This window comes from Barbus barbus (assembly GCF_936440315.1).
Source record: "Barbus barbus genome assembly, chromosome: 10".
NCBI lineage: Eukaryota > Metazoa > Chordata > Actinopteri > Cypriniformes > Cyprinidae > Barbus > Barbus barbus.
Window position 1 is genome coordinate 6,220,977 of NC_136738.1, and position 17,218 is coordinate 6,238,194.

Below are 17,218 nucleotides of genomic sequence, written 5' to 3' on the forward strand. Positions count from 1 at the left end.
GAAGGTACTGATATAATCGGCTTTATTGGACGTCTACTCATCCTTCTCTTCGGCGAAGCCAACTTTCCCACTCCACCGGTGATCGAGCGCGTTTATCGCACTCCTGGAGTCTCCTCTAAATGGAATTCTAAAGCTGGACCAAGACCCATTCTAGCAAAGTTTCTCCACTTTCGGGACAAACTTAAGATCCTTCGCCTCGCTCGGGAGAAAAAGGAGCTGATGTTTCATGACTCTAGAGTTTTCATTTATCCCGACTTCAGCCACGGCTTGACGCAGAAACGCCGCCTGTTTGATCCGGTGAAAAAGAAACTGCGCGAGATCGGGATCCGTTACGCGCTGTTGTATCCAGCTACTCTCAGGATCCACATCGGCGATGAAGCTCACCTCTGCAACTCTCCTGACGAAGCGGAGGTGCTTATTCGGGATGTTCAGATGAAGTCTCCCTAGTTTGGGTCTGTCCTGATTTGCACTTCTCCTTATACTTTGCATTTTGTAACTCTCCTATTCTGTTTTCAATTCTTGAATCTTTATTTTCTGTAAACTGTGGTGCTTTGCGACTTGACGCAGGGCCATGCTATACTGACCCATGATCTCAACGACTATTTATTGATTTATTTATTATTTTTTATTGTATTTTTTTGGCACGATGACTCACTTCTTGGATTATAATATTTGCAGACTGGGACTTGGATCTCTTTTTTTTTTTCTTTCGATTCATATTTTTATTTCCTAATGTTTTTGCTTGTTTTTGTAGAGTGTTTGTGTGTATGTGGTTTTGTGCGTGTGTTGACTCCCATGGTGCTCACCCACCCTCTCTTTTATCTTTCAATATGTACTTGCATAGATCTCGTCACTAGTCACTGTATTTTAATTTATTTTTCTCTCTGATAAATATGGGTAAAGGTCTTTACATTATGCACCTGAATATTCGAAGTCTACTCCCCAAAATCGACCAACTACGAGTGTGGTTGGCCTATAATAATCCAAGTATTATTACATTATCCGAAACTTGGCTTACCAGTAACATCTCTGACACCGATATTAGTATTGACAACTATAAACTGTTTAGATCGGATAGAGGTACAAGGGGAGGCGGAGTAGCTACTTATGTATTATCAAATTTAAATTCTCAATGTATGATTCCTAATGAGATTCCTGTATATTTTGAAGGACTGTTTATTAAAATCACTCTTCACGAAAACAAGCAACTAATTATCGGAAATATTTATAGACCGCCTAATTCTCCCAAATTGGATTCAATTAAAAATATTATTTCTACTGCATCTTCTTTAGTTTCTAATAAGGAAATGATACTTATGGGTGACTTTAACATCAATTGGCTTCATTCATCAACACTTACTGAAAGAAATATGATTAATAGCTTAAACTTGACTCAACTTATAACTGAGCCCACAAGACTTACTCTTACCTCTAAATCTCTTTTGGATTGGGCCTTAGTTTCTCACCCTGAACGAATAATTAAATCTGGGGTTCTACCAGACTGCTTTAGCGATCACCACATGATTTATTGTATTTGGAAAATTGTGAAGCCACGTCTCCCTCCTAAATTTATTAAGATAAGGCAAACCAAATTCTTCAATAGTGACCAATTTATTAATGATTTGCAACAGATTAACTGGTACAGGCTCAATTTAATTCCATTCATTGACGATGCATGGAATTTCCTCTATACTGAGCTCCAGAATGTTATAAATAAGCATGCTCCTTGGACCACTATCAAAGTTAAAGGTAGTCATTTGCCGTGGGTAAATGGAGACCTTATTAATCTTTTTAAACAGAGGGACAGGGCTTGGTACAAATTTCGACGTACAAAATATATTGTTGACTGGGTAGAATATAAACGTTTAAGAAATATTTGCACTATGCAAACGAGGAACTCCAAATCAAATTATTTCAGAAATTGTCTAATGAATGATTTTAAAAACCCACGACGATTTTGGAAACAGGTTAATAATGTACTTGGGAAATCAGAGCGGGCTATAACTAATTTGAACCTGAATAATGAAAGGTTAGATGATCCAGCTAGCATTGCTAATGCTTTTAGTTTGCATTTTTCCCTAGCACCACAGGTACAGACTTATCAACCTGATCTGGCCCCCTGTTTCCAGCTGGGCAGTTCCTTTTCATTTATAGAGGTCAGCCCAGCTGATGTGCAAAGGGCCATAAGTGAACTGTCCTCTATCAGTGGTGCTGGTCCAGATGGCATCGAGAATAAGTTTATTAAAATTGGTTCTCACGTACTAGCAGTGCCATTGGCCTCACTTTTTAACTTGTCGTTTTCTTCTTGTAAATTTCCTTTAGCTTGGAAATGTGCCAAAGTTATTCCACTTCACAAAGGTGGCAATCCTGAAAATATTAATAACTATAGACCCATTTCAATCATTAATAGTGTTGTAAAAGTTTTTGAGAAAATAATTTTTTTCCAATTATCGAATTATTTAGTTGACAATAACTTATCTCAACACCAATCTGGATTTAGAAAACATTTTTCTACCACTACAGCACTTCTTAAATTTACCAATGATGTGTTTTCGAGTTTTGATAATCGTATGTGTACAGGTGCATTATTTTTAGATCTTACTAAAGCTTTTGACTTAGTTGATCATTATTTACTCTTAGACAAATTGTATTCTGTTGGTCTGTCTACCTCTTCTTTGCTTTGGTTCAATTCTTATTTACATAATCGTCGCCAGTGTGTGTCCTTTGGGGGCAGCATTTCTAATTTCACCGGCATTGACAGAGGAATTCCTCAAGGTTCCTCTCTCGGGCCTTTACTTTTTTCGATATTTATTAATGATTTACCACGTAGCTGCACTGATTGTAATATCCAACTTTATGCTGATGACACGGTCATTTATTGTTCCAAACCTAATATTTATGACATCAGCACTACATTACAAAAGGGTTTTGATTCAGTCCAGCGGTGGCTATTGTCTAATAAGCTTCTACTTAATAAATCAAAATCATATTTAATGCTTTTTCAAAAGAAGCCGAATCCTTCATCTGAAAATTTACTAAAAATTAAATTTCTTGATCAAACTCCTATTAAACCTACTAGGCAGGTCAAGTATCTTGGCCTTTGGCTTGATTCTGATTTTTCTTTTAGTACTCATGTACATAATACAACTAATAAGCTCAACTGCTCACTTAGAATTTTATACCAATCAATTAATTGTTTTAATTTTCCTGTGAGAAAAAGAATTGTTTCTCAACTTCTATTGCCAATCTTGGATTATGCCGACATTATATACCAAAATACTACTGTTTCTTGCCTTCAGTCTCTCAATACTGTTTACAATAGCCTATGTAGATTTATTCTTCGCTGCCCCTACAGAACACACCACTGTGAAATGTACCATCAATTGTCCTGGCTGACCCTACCACATAGAAGGCGTTTTCATTGGTTACAATTTATTTTTAAATGTATTTATATGGACTATCCTTCCTATTTAAAACAATATCTAATTCCAGTTAACTCATTTTATAACTTGCGTCACAATAACCAAATCTATTTTTTTATTCCTCAAATCAATAAAGAAGTAGGAAGATATGCATTTCAATATAAAGCACCGTATGAGTGGAACAATCTTCCAATTTCTATTCGCTCTTTGACTTCCTTTTCATTGTTTAAAAATGCCATAGCTCAATATCTTCAGAATACATGTAATTGTTTTTAATTATTATTATTTTTATTTTTAATTTTTTTTTTTCTTTCTCTCTCTCTCTGTGCTGGCATTATTGGTGGTCATTACTGTACTATCGTTCTATGTGTGCATATGTGTTTACTGGTGTCTAGATGTGTGTTTTGGTACATACATATTACATGTGTTTATTCTGTTGAGGGAAGTTTGTGCAACCTTTGGAGAGTCTTGTATGAGTGAATGTCTTGTTTGTATGAGTTATGTATTATATATTTCTGCATTTACCATTGTTGTAAATAATGGAAATATATTTTTGTTTCATTTGTGTGTGTGTTTTTGTTATATTTGACTGCTGCTGTAAGGTCAATGTCAATTTTTGTATTTGGACTTGAGGACCCCCTCGAAAACGAGATGGTTCATCTCAAGGGGTTATTCCTCTTCAATAAATAAATGTCAAATATGGTCTAGTCGCAAAAGTTCAAATATTTCAACACAACCTCAAATTTGATTAAAATTTGGATACGCATATGGTTAGAACTCTACAATGACGTTTGTATTTTTTTTGGAAATAGTCAAAGGCTAAAATTATTCTGCTTAAGTTGTATTGTATCAAATACCATTTCTGGGCCCAGCATCTGGGTCACAGAGCACCTGATATTTTTTTGAGATAAAGGTTATGATTATGGTTTTCAGTAGTATTACATCACACCGTGAGTCTATATTAGCATCATTTGTTGCTTTTGGGATCTGGTAGAGCAGTTTGAGCCAGAAACAGTGGCGCTTGACATCAGACTTAAAGGGTTAGTTCACCCAAAAATGAAAATTGTCATTAAAGACATTCATACAGAATGCATTTTTCCATTCAAATGTGCTACTTTTCCATTGTTTTTCTATGTAAACACGCGCTTGACGGAAGTGCATGACCATTACGCTCGCGTCTTTTGCAGTGCCTCACAAATGAGCGGCGTGTTTTTAAGACCCTGTGTCAAGTTAAAAGAATTTAAACTTCTACACGCAGCGCTGCTTATCAATGTCAGTTCCAAAGCAGTGGACCAATCAGAAGAACTCGGAGGTGGAGCAAGCATTGTGAGCTTCTGTTTACAGTAGCAAGTTGGCATGACAACTGTTTTATTTGACAGCAACATGGCGGAGGAGGTGCACATAGTGGCTGTGTCTGGATCCCCTGAATTATATAATATTTCTTAAAGCGATTATCACCCCTAAGACCCCTAAGACCTTCGTTCATCATTGGAACACAAATTAAGATATTTTTTATCAAATCTGAGAGCTCTCTGACCCTCCCATAGACAGCAATGCAACTGCAATATTCCCAGAAACGTAGTAAGGACATTGGTAAAATAATCCATGTGACATCAGTGGTTCAACCGTAATTTTACGAAGCTACGAGAATACTTTTGTGCGCAAAGAAAACAATAATAACATAATTTCAACAATTTTTCAAAAATGTCATCTGCCATTTTGGAGAGTTCCCCAGAACGTAATCAACGTAATCAGCAATGTTTACGTTCTGCGAAAGCGCACGATTACGTTCTGGGGAACTCTCCAAAATGGCAGAAGACGGTAACTCGGGGAGAAAAATTGTTGGACACATGGACTATTTTACAGATGTCCTTGCTACGTTTCTGCACCTGGGAACATTGCAGTAGCATTGCTGTCTATGGAAGGTCAGAGAGCTCTCAGATTTTATCAAAAATATCTTAATTTGAGTTCCGAAGGTGAACGAAGGTCTTATGGGTTTGAAACAACATGAGGGTGAGTAATTAATGACAGAATTTTCATTTTTGGGTGAACTAACCCTTTAAGCATATTGTGAGTCCAGTTTCCTGTCTCATGTGAGGAAGAGTATTTGTATATGATGCATTCTACATCCATTACTTGTGAAGTTCCATTTCAAGCAGTAGACAGCCAGCCTTTTCCTGTTCCCAAGTCTCTATAAAATAGCAGTATCTCTTCACCTGACTGTTTGCCTCCTCAGGTGTGTGCCCATATCGTCCAGGCTATCCGTATGGAGGCCACGCGAGTGCGGGAGGAATGGGAGCACGCCATTTCCAGCAAGGAGAACGCAAACTCTCAGCCCAGTGATGACGACGCCTCCTCTGACGCTTACTGCTTTGAGCTGTTGTCTATGGTGCTGGCCTTGAGTGGATCTAATGTTGGGCGGCAGTACCTGGCCCAGCAGCTCACCCTACTGCAGGACCTCTTCTCCCTCCTTCACACCGCCTCGCCACGCGTCCAGAGACAGGTTTGTGAACGCATCAAGAACTGCTAGTCTTGAAATTGACTTTCTAGAATCAGGATCTGGAATGCAACACTGTTCTTGCCGTGCAGGTGACGTCACTCCTCAGACGCGTTCTTCCTGAGGTCACTCCCATGCGCCTGGCCAGTGTCATTGGTGTAAAGGCGCTGCCACCAGCAGACATCAGTGACATCATCCACTCCACCGAGAAGAGCGACTGGACTAAGCTGGGCATTTTAGATATGTTTCTGGGCTGCATCGCCAAGGCCCTCACTGTGCAGCTCAAGGCAAAGGGCACCACTATACTTGGCACAGCTGGCATGGCTGCAGGCAAAGGAGTCACTACGGTCACCCTACCCATGATCTTCAACTCTAGGTCAGCTTGCTTGCATGTGCCATTTTTAAATTACACTGCCTTGGATCATATTTGCTGAATGAAATCCAATACTTGTTTCTTACTAATTTTGGGCAGTTGATTCCAAAAATAATGTATTTTTTGCTCTAGCATGCAAAACTTATGAGCGTTTACTGCATTTGTTATTTTAATAAGTGCAGTAAAGCTGATATATAAATATATGGGTCAAAGATGAAAAGGGTTTTCAAGCATCAAACAAGTTTTATGCAGCTTTAATTTTTTTTCCTGTACTTTAGAATGTCATGTTTGTTTATTTTTTCAGAACAAAAAATAATTGCATTTTTATGACAGAAGACAAACTAAAATGTAATTTACTGTAACTAGTTCATAGGTGTATTTAAAACAATGATCATTAGATGTAATTTAAGGATCACAGTGCAGCCTCAAAATACTAAATTAAATCATTTAAAATGTGATTAAATGTAGTATGACCACTTTTTCGTTTATGTATTTTAATAAATACAGATCAGAATAAGTATATAGAATAATATTTACCTAAATCTGTCACACTGAATGAAGATGTAACATTATTTCACCCATGTTTTGACATTTTATCTTCACAAAAGTTATTTGAAACGTTAGACACTTGACTTACATTTAATGCTTTCTATGTATATAAAATCACTTTTGTAAAATGATTTTTTGATATCTTATGTAAAAATCTTTTTTTTTTTATTCTTATTTTTGTACTCAGCATCATCAAATTAATTAATATTGGGTCTTTTTTTGCAAATCAGCAGAATTTATTTTTTTGAAGATGCAGGGCTCACGGGGTCTGACGTTATCTTATTAAGGGCCTTATTTAATAACTTTGTTTATATTTTTGTCTGTCTGTGCAGCTACATACGGCGTGGAATTAGTCACTGGTGGATGAAGGGCTCCACACCGCCTCAGATCGCTGAGATTATTATTAAACTTGTCAAAGACATGGCTGCTGTGAGTAATGATGGCCCATCTTATCCCAAACACCTTTTCTGTCTTAACAATATGCAGCAGATTTGCTGTTCAGCTGCATGTTTATGAATGATATTATATGTAATCTTGCACTGTGTAACCTGATCTCCTGCAGATGCATTTTAATTAGGGCTGTCAGTCGATTAAATGTTTTAAAAGGGTCATCGGATGCCCATTTTACACAAGTTGATATGATTCTTTAGGGTCTTAATGAAAAGTCTATAACAGACTATGGTTAAAATTTCTCAATGGTAGTGTAAAAAAACCTTTTGCCCTGTCAAAATCAGCTCTGTTTTCAGCGAGCTGTTTTTTAGACCATGTTGCTTTAAATGCTAATGAGCTCTGCTGACCCCGCCCCTCTCTTCCATTGGGTGAGGAGAGACTGTAAACTTCAGCCGTGGAACTGGCTAACTAGCACATTATTAGGAAAGGCGATTTGCAAAGTTTCATAAAAACCCTTATACTCCTCCTGTAGATGAAGCTGGATTACGAATGATTCGCGCGAACATAGTCGCATTTATATAGATCGGGGATCGGCGCATTCACTTCAAAACGAAAGTAGTGTTAATCCTCTGCGTCTTCAGCAGCTCAGATGTCGAGAGTAAATGACGACTCCTATATTCATTATTACATCCAACAACTAAACACTTCAATCGCTAAATCGGAGACATTCTTGTCTTCCCCTGCACCGGAGTCGACACAATGGCGGACAGCTCTAGGCTCACTCAGGGCGGGTCTATGGTAAGACGGCCTTGTCAATCAACTATCATGGGAGCGGCCTGCGCAGAACTACGTCATTCTGACAGGAATCTCAGAATAGCCTGATTTGTTTAATCACGAATTCAATTTGGCTGTGAAATTACCCACAAAAGATAATTGAAAGTCTTTATTGTGTTAAATGAGAAAGTATCAAGTAGACATTACAAATAGTACTTTAGAAATAAATATTTTGATTCAACATAAAATTTATTACACACAAACTTTCAGGCTACAACAGCCTAACATAAACTAAGGAACATAAAAGATCATTTGAGAAACATCTCAATATTTTTTTTATACAATGAAAGTCATTGGTAACCAAAACAGCTTTGTTACCAACAGTCTTCAAAATACTGTCTTCTATGTTCCACAAAGTCATACAGGTTTGAAACGACATGAGAGTAATTGATGACAATAAAAAAAAATTTGGGGTGAACTTTTTTTTTTTTTTTTTTTTTTTACTTTAAATAAGAAACTAAAACTACCAGCAGGTGGCGGTAAATGTGTTTTTGAGTCATTCATTCATTCAATTCAAAACGCAAATTAATTCAGAAAGGAATCACCCTTGTGTTGCTCAGAGACACAACAATTCTGCGGTGGCTTTAAAGGTAATATTTTCTCTGCAAATAGACAATATTGTGTTTAAAATATAGCACAATATTAACTTCTTATTTACTGAACTGTTGTATAAAATCTAAACACGTGGTATTCGGACATAAACAGCACTAGTGTGATATTGCTTATCATGTGATACAAATATGAGATAACTCATACAGGGGCATTTTTTGCCATATAGCTTCAATATCTTGAAGCTTAGGACATAAATGCATGAGTTTTTGCCCGGCGTCATATTTGTCAACAGTCAACTGTATAAAATGTAAGATGACGTACAGGTCTGGGGTTGGGGCCAGTGCGTTAACTGCAGTAAAATATGTTTCACTTTATTCTTTCATAACTAATTAACACGATAAACTTACAGCCCTAGTTTTGATACATTTACAGAAACGCTTCCTCCTCATTTAAGTGTCTTTTTACCCCAGGGCCACCTCTCGGATGCCTGGTCCAGGGTGACTAAGAATGCTATTGCTGAGACCATCATTGCGCTCACTAAGATGGAAGAGGAGCATCGCTGTCCAGTGCGCTGCATCGCCACCACTCGGGTATGACTCACTGCACACACTTCATTTGTCACAACTGAACTATTTGCCAAATAGGTCAGTATTACTCAGGATCCTTCAGCTGGAAGATCAGGGGTGACTGGTGGGTGGAGTTTACCAGTCATATGAACTGATATGGGTAACTAAATGCAATATCACTTGGTTACTTGTATTATCCTAGATGAATATGAACAGGGCTGTCATAGAAAACCTAGATATATGTAAGAACTTGAATTAAAATTTCATTTGGTTCTACTTCCTCTCTGCAGCTATGGCTCGCATTGGCCTCTCTGTGTGTGTTGGATCAGGACCACGTGGACCGACTGTCTTCAGGAAGCTGGATGGGCAAAGACGGGCAGCAGAAGCAGATGGTATGGCACGTTGGGTCGAACAGGCCTCTAGGGTGCTATAAAGCACAATCAGTGCAGTAGTACATTTAATCCTTCTGCCGAGAATGAGCTCTTTACCTCTTCACCCTGCTGTTTAATTCGCAGCCCATGTGTGATAACCATGATGACGGGGAGACGGCAGCCATCATTCTGTGTAGTGCTTGTGGAAACCTGTGCACCGACTGCGACCGCTTCCTCCATCTCCACCGCCGCACACGGACCCACCAGAGACAGGTGAACCTGAACACACACACACAACTAATCATCGACATATGGATCAGTTATACTCCATAACCAGGGATAGGAATCAAGAATCGTGTAATTGTTGGCTGGTTGTTCATGTGACATGTTATAAATTCTCGAGTTAATATAATAAATGGTGCATTAAAAAAAATATGGTACCATTTGAAGTTTCTCATAACACATTTCATGTTGTGTGCAGGTCTTTAAGGAGGAGGAAGAGGCCATTAAGGTGGACCTACATGAAGGCTGTGGCAGAACCAAACTCTTTTGGCTCATGGCATTGGCCGACTCTAAGACCATGAAGGCTATGGTGGAGTTCCGTGAGCACACAGGTGACTTCCTCTTTCTGAGACATGAGAACATTGTTACACAGCTCTTACTGTAGATTCTTATATATTGACTGTTTCAAGCTTTCGGGAGTGCGTTCTTCACATTCAGTGTTTTCATTGCTGTTTTTATTTATTGGTTTATTTATTATTAATCCTACACAGTCAACTGAACTCGCCTCTGAGGCTGTAAATACAGCTACAGGTCACAACAAAGGGACTAAACCCATCACTACACAAGCCTGGAACAGGATACTATGAAAAGTATGATAAATGTTAGATAACAGAACAAAAAAAAAAAAAACAGAGCAATTCTCAACAGGGATGCTTTTGCCCCCACAATTTAAATATCTGTGGCATTTTTGTCACTTTTGGTGGCATCTGAGGCCTGCATAATTTCTGACCGCTAACCGCTAGGCCACAGCTGTGACACATCCTATTTTCAGTATTCCTCTTTATTTGACTAGTGGCTTTATTTTATTGCTGGTTATAGCTTAAATGGCGTTATTGTACTGTCCTTCAGGGAAACCAGCTTCCAGCAGTTCAGACGTCTGCCGCTTCTGTGGCACCAGGAACGGCACAGAGCTGTCTGCAGTAGGAAGTGTATGTTCAGACCAAGACTGTCAGGTATTCACTTAAAATGTCACCTTTTTGGCAGAATTATATGCTATTTTACATTGTTAAATGTTTAACTGGAATTTTGTGATCTCATAAACATATGTATTTTAACTGTTGTGTAGGAGTATGCAAAGCTGGCCTGCAGTAAGACTCATCCGTGCGGTCACCCGTGTGGAGGGGTCAAAAATGAAGAGCTGTGTCTGCCCTGTTTACATGGTTGTGACAAAACCGCAGCCTGTCTGAAACAGGACGCTGATGATATGTGTATGATTTGCTTCACTGAGGCTCTGTCTGCTGCCCCAGCAATCCAGGTACAGTAGAATACTGTCACTGCGTGTGATGGCATATTAGAGGATATAGAGTTAAATACATACAGAAGATCAGCGTGTAACTCTCTTCCTGGTTTATTTGCAGCTGGACTGCAGTCATGTGTTCCATCTTCAGTGCACAAGAAGGGTTCTGGAGAACCGCTGGCTTGGGCCCAGGATAACCTTCGGGTTTATGTCTTGCCCTATTTGCAAGGTAAATAAGCTAGTCTGGACTCACTTTGAGTCAGGCTGAGTGAGCTATCAGAATAAAATCAAAATCACACTATTGCATAGTGAGATTGTCTAATCGCCAAGATTGCATTTTAATTAGACATATATTGCTCTAATTGTAAACATATCATCCATGCATAATTTTTTTTTTTTTTTTTTAGATTTATTTATTTGGACTCTGAAGTCTGAACTCTTCCTTCATTCCTATATCTAGATGCCACTCATAATATCTAACAGTTGATGTGCCTGCTATTTGATGCGTGTCTTTCCTGTTTTCATGTTTCTTTTTAGAACAAAATAAACCACTCTGTCCTAAAAGACCTGCTGGACCCCATCAAAGAGCTGTATGAGGACGTGAGGAGAAAGGCTTTGATGAGACTGGAGTATGAAGGGCTACACAAAAGTGAAGCCATCACAATGTCTGGAGCTCGATTCTACAACAACCCTGCTGGATTTGCCATGAACAGATACGCTTACTACGTCTGCTACAAGTGCAAAAAGGTTCGATCTTCACGAGTGTTGATTGTTTTGTGTGGCGTTCACAAACCTTCAGTGGATCACAGAAGCAGTGGTTTTAAACAATCTTCCTTGTATATTATGGCCGAGGAAGCTTTTAGAAAGAGAACAGTTGGGTTTGAGTGAACTGTCCCTTTAAGGATGTCTCTGTTTACTATGAATAGAATGGAAAAACATGGTAGACAAAAACGAATAAACGCAGCTCACTCCTGTAGAGCAGGAGCTATTTGCCAGCATGAAATGTGATTTAGAAGAGCAAGCTGTTCAGATGACATACTGCCATAATGAAGCCATTTCTCCAGCTATTGTGCTAACAGTGTGACTTCTGACTCATCCAGGCCTATTTTGGGGGAGAAGCTCGCTGTGATGCCGAGGCAGGACAAGGCGACGATTATGATCCCCGTGAGCTCATCTGTGGCGCTTGCTCAGATGTGTCCAGAGCACAGGTCAGTGGGACAACAGTGTGTTTGGGAACAAAAGTGCATGTTTGTTTATGATTCTGTTTTTAACACAATAGATGGCTGCAGAAATGAATCAGAAAACCTAGAAACCCAGTTCGGTTGTCCCAAAGTCAATGGCTTTTTAAGTATGGTTAAATGCCTAAAATAAGATTTGTGGTTAAAAACAAGCTCAAGATATTTTCAAGTTTTATTCTACACCATAAAATACATCAGTAATACCGTACACGTGATTTTTTTAAGCATTTGTTTCTAACAAGTGCCTAGATGTGACATCATCGTCTACTCTACATCCTTGTTGAGTTCATACTCGTGTTTCTGCAAACTATAATAAGTCGTGACTGAAAGGGTTGTCTAAAGCTTAGTTGAAGTCATTTGACCCTGTTCAGTTCGTTTTTAGTCCAACTTTTGACTGGTGAATGTATGTAGGCTTCAAAAGTTCATTTGTGACGATTATCATGAATCAAACTTTTGTTTACTGCAATAATCCAAAAGCCCTGTTGGCTTTTTGTTGAGAAAACCCAGGTGATGCAAAATTCCGGGTTGGCCTACAAAAAAAAATTTACACACCGATCTGTAATTGTGGTGACACAACATTCCATGCCCCGAAACGTGACGCTGAACAAAACAAACTGTGATTGGTTGTTTGACATGTCAGTCAAACAGCCTCAAGGGCGGGCCTTGGCCAATGAAAGCTGCTATATATTCGTCACTTCCCTAATAGTTTCTCAGAAGGTCTGGAATCTATGTTGTATATGATGCGACTCTGCTGTTGGTTGTAATATTGGTGAAATAAATCCACACTTCGCTGAAGAAGCATTAGCAAACTCTTGAGCAGCAACAACAGTACCATGTACTCCGCGATTGTTGTGTATGTTTGTTCGCGCTTGCCTTTAAAATTGACACGTACTGCGCATGTCTACAATTTACGCGTACTACACACGTGCATGATGTCACCGTTTTCAAAGATTCCCGTATTGGGTGTTTACACGGAAACGACAACGGTGGCATTTTCAAAACCTTGCACTTTGAAACCCGCTTTCAATATGCATTTTCAGTCCCCAAAACGCCGTTGTCTTGTAGACGAACAGGCAAAACGCATAAAATGTTTCCAGTTTTTGGCTGAAAACGTTGTCATGTAAACGGCCCCTTATATTTCATCCAGGGATGGTTCCATATTAACATTGGTGAGGTCTGCGCATCCAAATGATTTAGTTTACAAATTTAAATATTTAGCTCAGTCATGGCTGCTTTTCAGTTTTTCAGCACATCTGTTTTCAATCAGCTTAATGGTTTTTCAAGTTCATGGGTGAATCTCATGAAACCATTCAAGCATATGTATGTCACACTAAAATAATTTCATTAAAATTATACTTTTAAAAAATATTTATTAATATATTATAAATATATTTATTTATATTTTTAAATATTATAAAATAACATTATAATATTATTTAAAACTATATATACTTAAAGAATAATTTGCTTTTATAAAATCAATCATATTGTTGTGAATTATAACATTATTTTCATGACCGTTAAACACATTTACCCCTGAAAATTTCATCAGTAATGCTTTTGCACTACAAAAATGTTGCTTCAGTTTCTGTTTTCATGTGATTGTTTGTAAGCGTAAATCACAGCAAAAACAGAGTGAAAGAGAATGGTTGCAAGGAATGTGCTTCTTTGGAATGAGTTTGTTTACACCTCTTTTTTTGTTGCAGATGTGCTCTAAACATGGGACAGATTTCCTGGAGTACAAATGTCGTTACTGTTGCTCTGTGGCTGTGTTCTTCTGCTTTGGGACAACACATTTTTGCAACGCCTGTCATGATGATTTCCAGAGGATGACTAGTGTCCCAAAAGAAGAGCTGCCTCATTGTCCTGCTGGTACAACACTTAAATGCTTGAATAAAAAAAATCCCACCACCATTTTTGGTCTGACTGAAAGCCTTTGTTCCACTTCAAGCTGTTATTGAAACCTCTTAAGCCAACAACATGTTGATTTCAATTTCTTTCTTCCCTCACAGGACCAAAAGGAAAACAGTTAGAAGGAAGCGAGTGTCCCCTGCATGTGGTCCATCCTCCCACCGGAGAGGAGTTTGCTCTGGGCTGCGGCGTGTGTAGAAATGCCCATACCTTCTAAACGCCAGAGTCCCGTAATGATTGCCCTCTATATATATATATTCACCCTCCTGTGGCGGCCGACTCCCGCTTCAGCTCAACCTGAGAGCAGATACACCGGACGTCCCATTCTGAGGGGGCTGTTACGGGCCGCTGTGCTCCAGGGCGCATCCTCCCTCTCTTTAGACGCAGAAGATTGAAAAAAAGAACAAAAAAAATTACGTTGTGACGTGTTTGCATGCAGCCGTTGTAACCCTGCGGCTTGTATAAACGTTGCACACCTCCTGACCACTGAAGTGTAACAATGTATGGATGATTTTGGGATCTGAGACCACGTGGATGGGCCATGATTTCAGCTTCTCCAATACAAATTTAAGATTCTATTGTTGTATGTAAACTGACTTTGTTTTCGTAATCCTGTACAGTATTCCTTCACTTTGGAGTGCATCATGGTTTGACGGCTAAAGATTCAAATGCTATAAGAGGACTTTAGAATGTGACGCTGGAGGAAAATAGTGTACGATTTATCTAATCTTGTATATAATGACAGTAACCCTTCATATGTGTATTCCGACATTGCTACTCTCTACACTTCAGTTTCGTTTGATATTCTGGGTTATGTTTTGAGCCAGAACTTTTAATGAAGTGCAATACTGGGTGTGCCTCCTCGCAGATGTAAACAATATGGAATGTATGTCAATAAAGCCACTGTACATTTTTATACAGTGACACACACGCTGTTGTGTTTTCCCTGGCAAGTGCGATATCATTTCTGTAGTCAGAACCTTATCGAGGGGCTTGTTGTCTGCGGTGTCTGCCCGTTTGTCTCAATGACGTGGTATAAACCCCTTTTTTCTGTCATTTTAAAAACGAAGGTGAGTATGTTCTGCTTTTGTATTGTAAGAACACGACTCCATGGGGCCAGTCTTCACACCAAATCAAAGGAATGTGAGGCAAAACAAGAGATTGTGGCTATTTAGTGGTTGTTTTGGAGGTATATAGGAAGGAATGTTTGGGGGGGGGTGATAAACAGCTGCTGTAAAAGACAAAAAAATGCAACTTGTGAATCTGCTTTGTATTATTATCTGTGGATGGAGCTGAATGGTAATAATAAACCGGGTTCTCTGTTCAGCAAGGTACATTACAAAAGGAGTGTGTTGTGCTTTTCTTTCGTTTCTCAATCATTCCTGAAACATGCAAGCTCGAAAACGAAAAGGATAGAAAAGACCGATAGAATGGGCAGCGCTGGACAGAGTTTATATCCTGAAATACCAGTATAAATGTAAGGTTTATTTGGGTATATTTAAATTTGGCTTTGGTTTAGGCATAACATATAAGCCGTAGTCAAGTCAGTCAAAATGTTTCCGTTTGTGTGAGAAGACCAATCACAATATAGAATGCACAATAGATGCGAGAAAGCCAATTTCCTCGTAATTTATTTAGCGAGTATTTACCCACACAATCAAATTCAATTATTCAAAACCGCCCAATCTGGCAACACTGCTTTTGTCCTATTTATTGAAGGAAGATCTTGATGATTTTTATGCAGAGAAGGCCAAAGACGCATTTGTTATATCAAGGGCAAAATGGTTAGAATTTGGCTTTTTTTTTTTTTTTTTTTTTTTAGAAAAAAGAGGTGAATTAAACAGAATTTCAGCCCTTGACATTAATGGTATTCTCATTTCTGATGAAGCCAAAATTTCTAAATTTGTAGCTGACTTTTATCAGCAACTGTATACTTCTTTTCATTCTGAGTCATCTAATCAATTTTACTTTGAGGTGGAACAGTTTATTCCAAATATAAGACGACAATTATGCTGTTTGTGAGGGTGAGATAACTGGAAAAGATGGATAGTTTAATCACAAAAAGTCCCAGATGATCTACCATTTTTATCGATCATTTTGGAATTATATAATTTTTATTTTAGATGTTTTCAAAGAGTGTTTAGACCGTGGTGAATTATCTGAATCGATGAAGCAAGGCTTCTTGATCTTTATACAGTGAATTGTTCGAATATTGAGGGCTTCCAAATTGTAGATCGCACTATTTTGATTAGTTAACTTGCAGACGATAAAAGACAAAAGGCAGGTCCCTATTATATTAGAAGCTTTAAAACTGTTTTTGCATGCCTCTGGCCTTTCTGTTAACCAGATGAAATCTGAGATTATGACTATTTATAATGTGGAGATTATAATTTGGTTATGAAAAGCGTTTCCCCTAAATTGCTTCACCTCATTTATAAAATACATCTCATAATTCCGCTGTCCGACAAATTCCAATCCTTGTTATTGGAGGAATTAATATCATGCATATTAAGTGTAATAACTCACACATTAGAAAAGTTACCCAAAAGCACTCATTAAGTGGAAACTATTCTTCTTCATTCCTTCCACTGAGAAAATATGGTCGGCAACTAATACATTTTTACTGCCAAATAAGGTAAAGGAAATACATTTTAAGATATCGCACAGGTAAAACACATTTATTAACAAGTTTAGAAACGATGTCTCACCAAAATGTTCATTTTGTAATCTAGAAAATGAAACACTTATACACTTGTTTTGTAACTGAAAATATTCTGAAGACTTTTGGAAGCAGGCATCTATGTTGGTTTTTGATATATATTATATTAGTGGCTTGGGCCCGCTTTAGAGTTCTGGTGCTGCTGTTATTGTCGCGTGATGCATGTTGCCTTTCTCCGCGTTTTTAAGCTCGACCAATCACAGTCGTCTGTTTTTAGCGAATGCTTGGATGACTTTCTATTAGTATGTCCCTCACATACTAATAATTAGAAGCACAT

The 17,218-nt window shown here is 38.3% G+C and overlaps 1 protein-coding gene across 13 annotated transcripts in view; it reads left to right on the forward strand.

The window, feature by feature from the left end:
- Window positions 1-15,563, forward strand: part of LOC306875968 (E3 ubiquitin-protein ligase MYCBP2-like) — a 108,966-nt gene extending 93,403 nt beyond the window's left edge. For all 13 annotated transcript variants that reach the window (XM_079426804.1, XM_079426809.1, XM_079426814.1 and 10 more), the window contains 14 exons: window positions 5,659-5,925; window positions 6,012-6,295; window positions 7,174-7,270; window positions 9,088-9,207; window positions 9,474-9,575; window positions 9,699-9,827; window positions 10,036-10,168; window positions 10,686-10,789; window positions 10,903-11,091; window positions 11,195-11,302; window positions 11,611-11,820; window positions 12,174-12,281; window positions 14,018-14,183; window positions 14,324-15,563. In XM_079426804.1, coding sequence (XP_079282930.1) covers window positions 5,659-5,925; window positions 6,012-6,295; window positions 7,174-7,270; window positions 9,088-9,207; window positions 9,474-9,575; window positions 9,699-9,827; window positions 10,036-10,168; window positions 10,686-10,789; window positions 10,903-11,091; window positions 11,195-11,302; window positions 11,611-11,820; window positions 12,174-12,281; window positions 14,018-14,183; window positions 14,324-14,439 — 2,133 coding nt within the window. In that variant the 3' untranslated portion in view covers window positions 14,440-15,563. The remainder of the gene's footprint in view (window positions 1-5,658; window positions 5,926-6,011; window positions 6,296-7,173; window positions 7,271-9,087; window positions 9,208-9,473; window positions 9,576-9,698; window positions 9,828-10,035; window positions 10,169-10,685; window positions 10,790-10,902; window positions 11,092-11,194; window positions 11,303-11,610; window positions 11,821-12,173; window positions 12,282-14,017; window positions 14,184-14,323) is intronic.
- The last annotated feature ends 1,655 nt before the right edge of the window (window positions 15,564-17,218 follow it).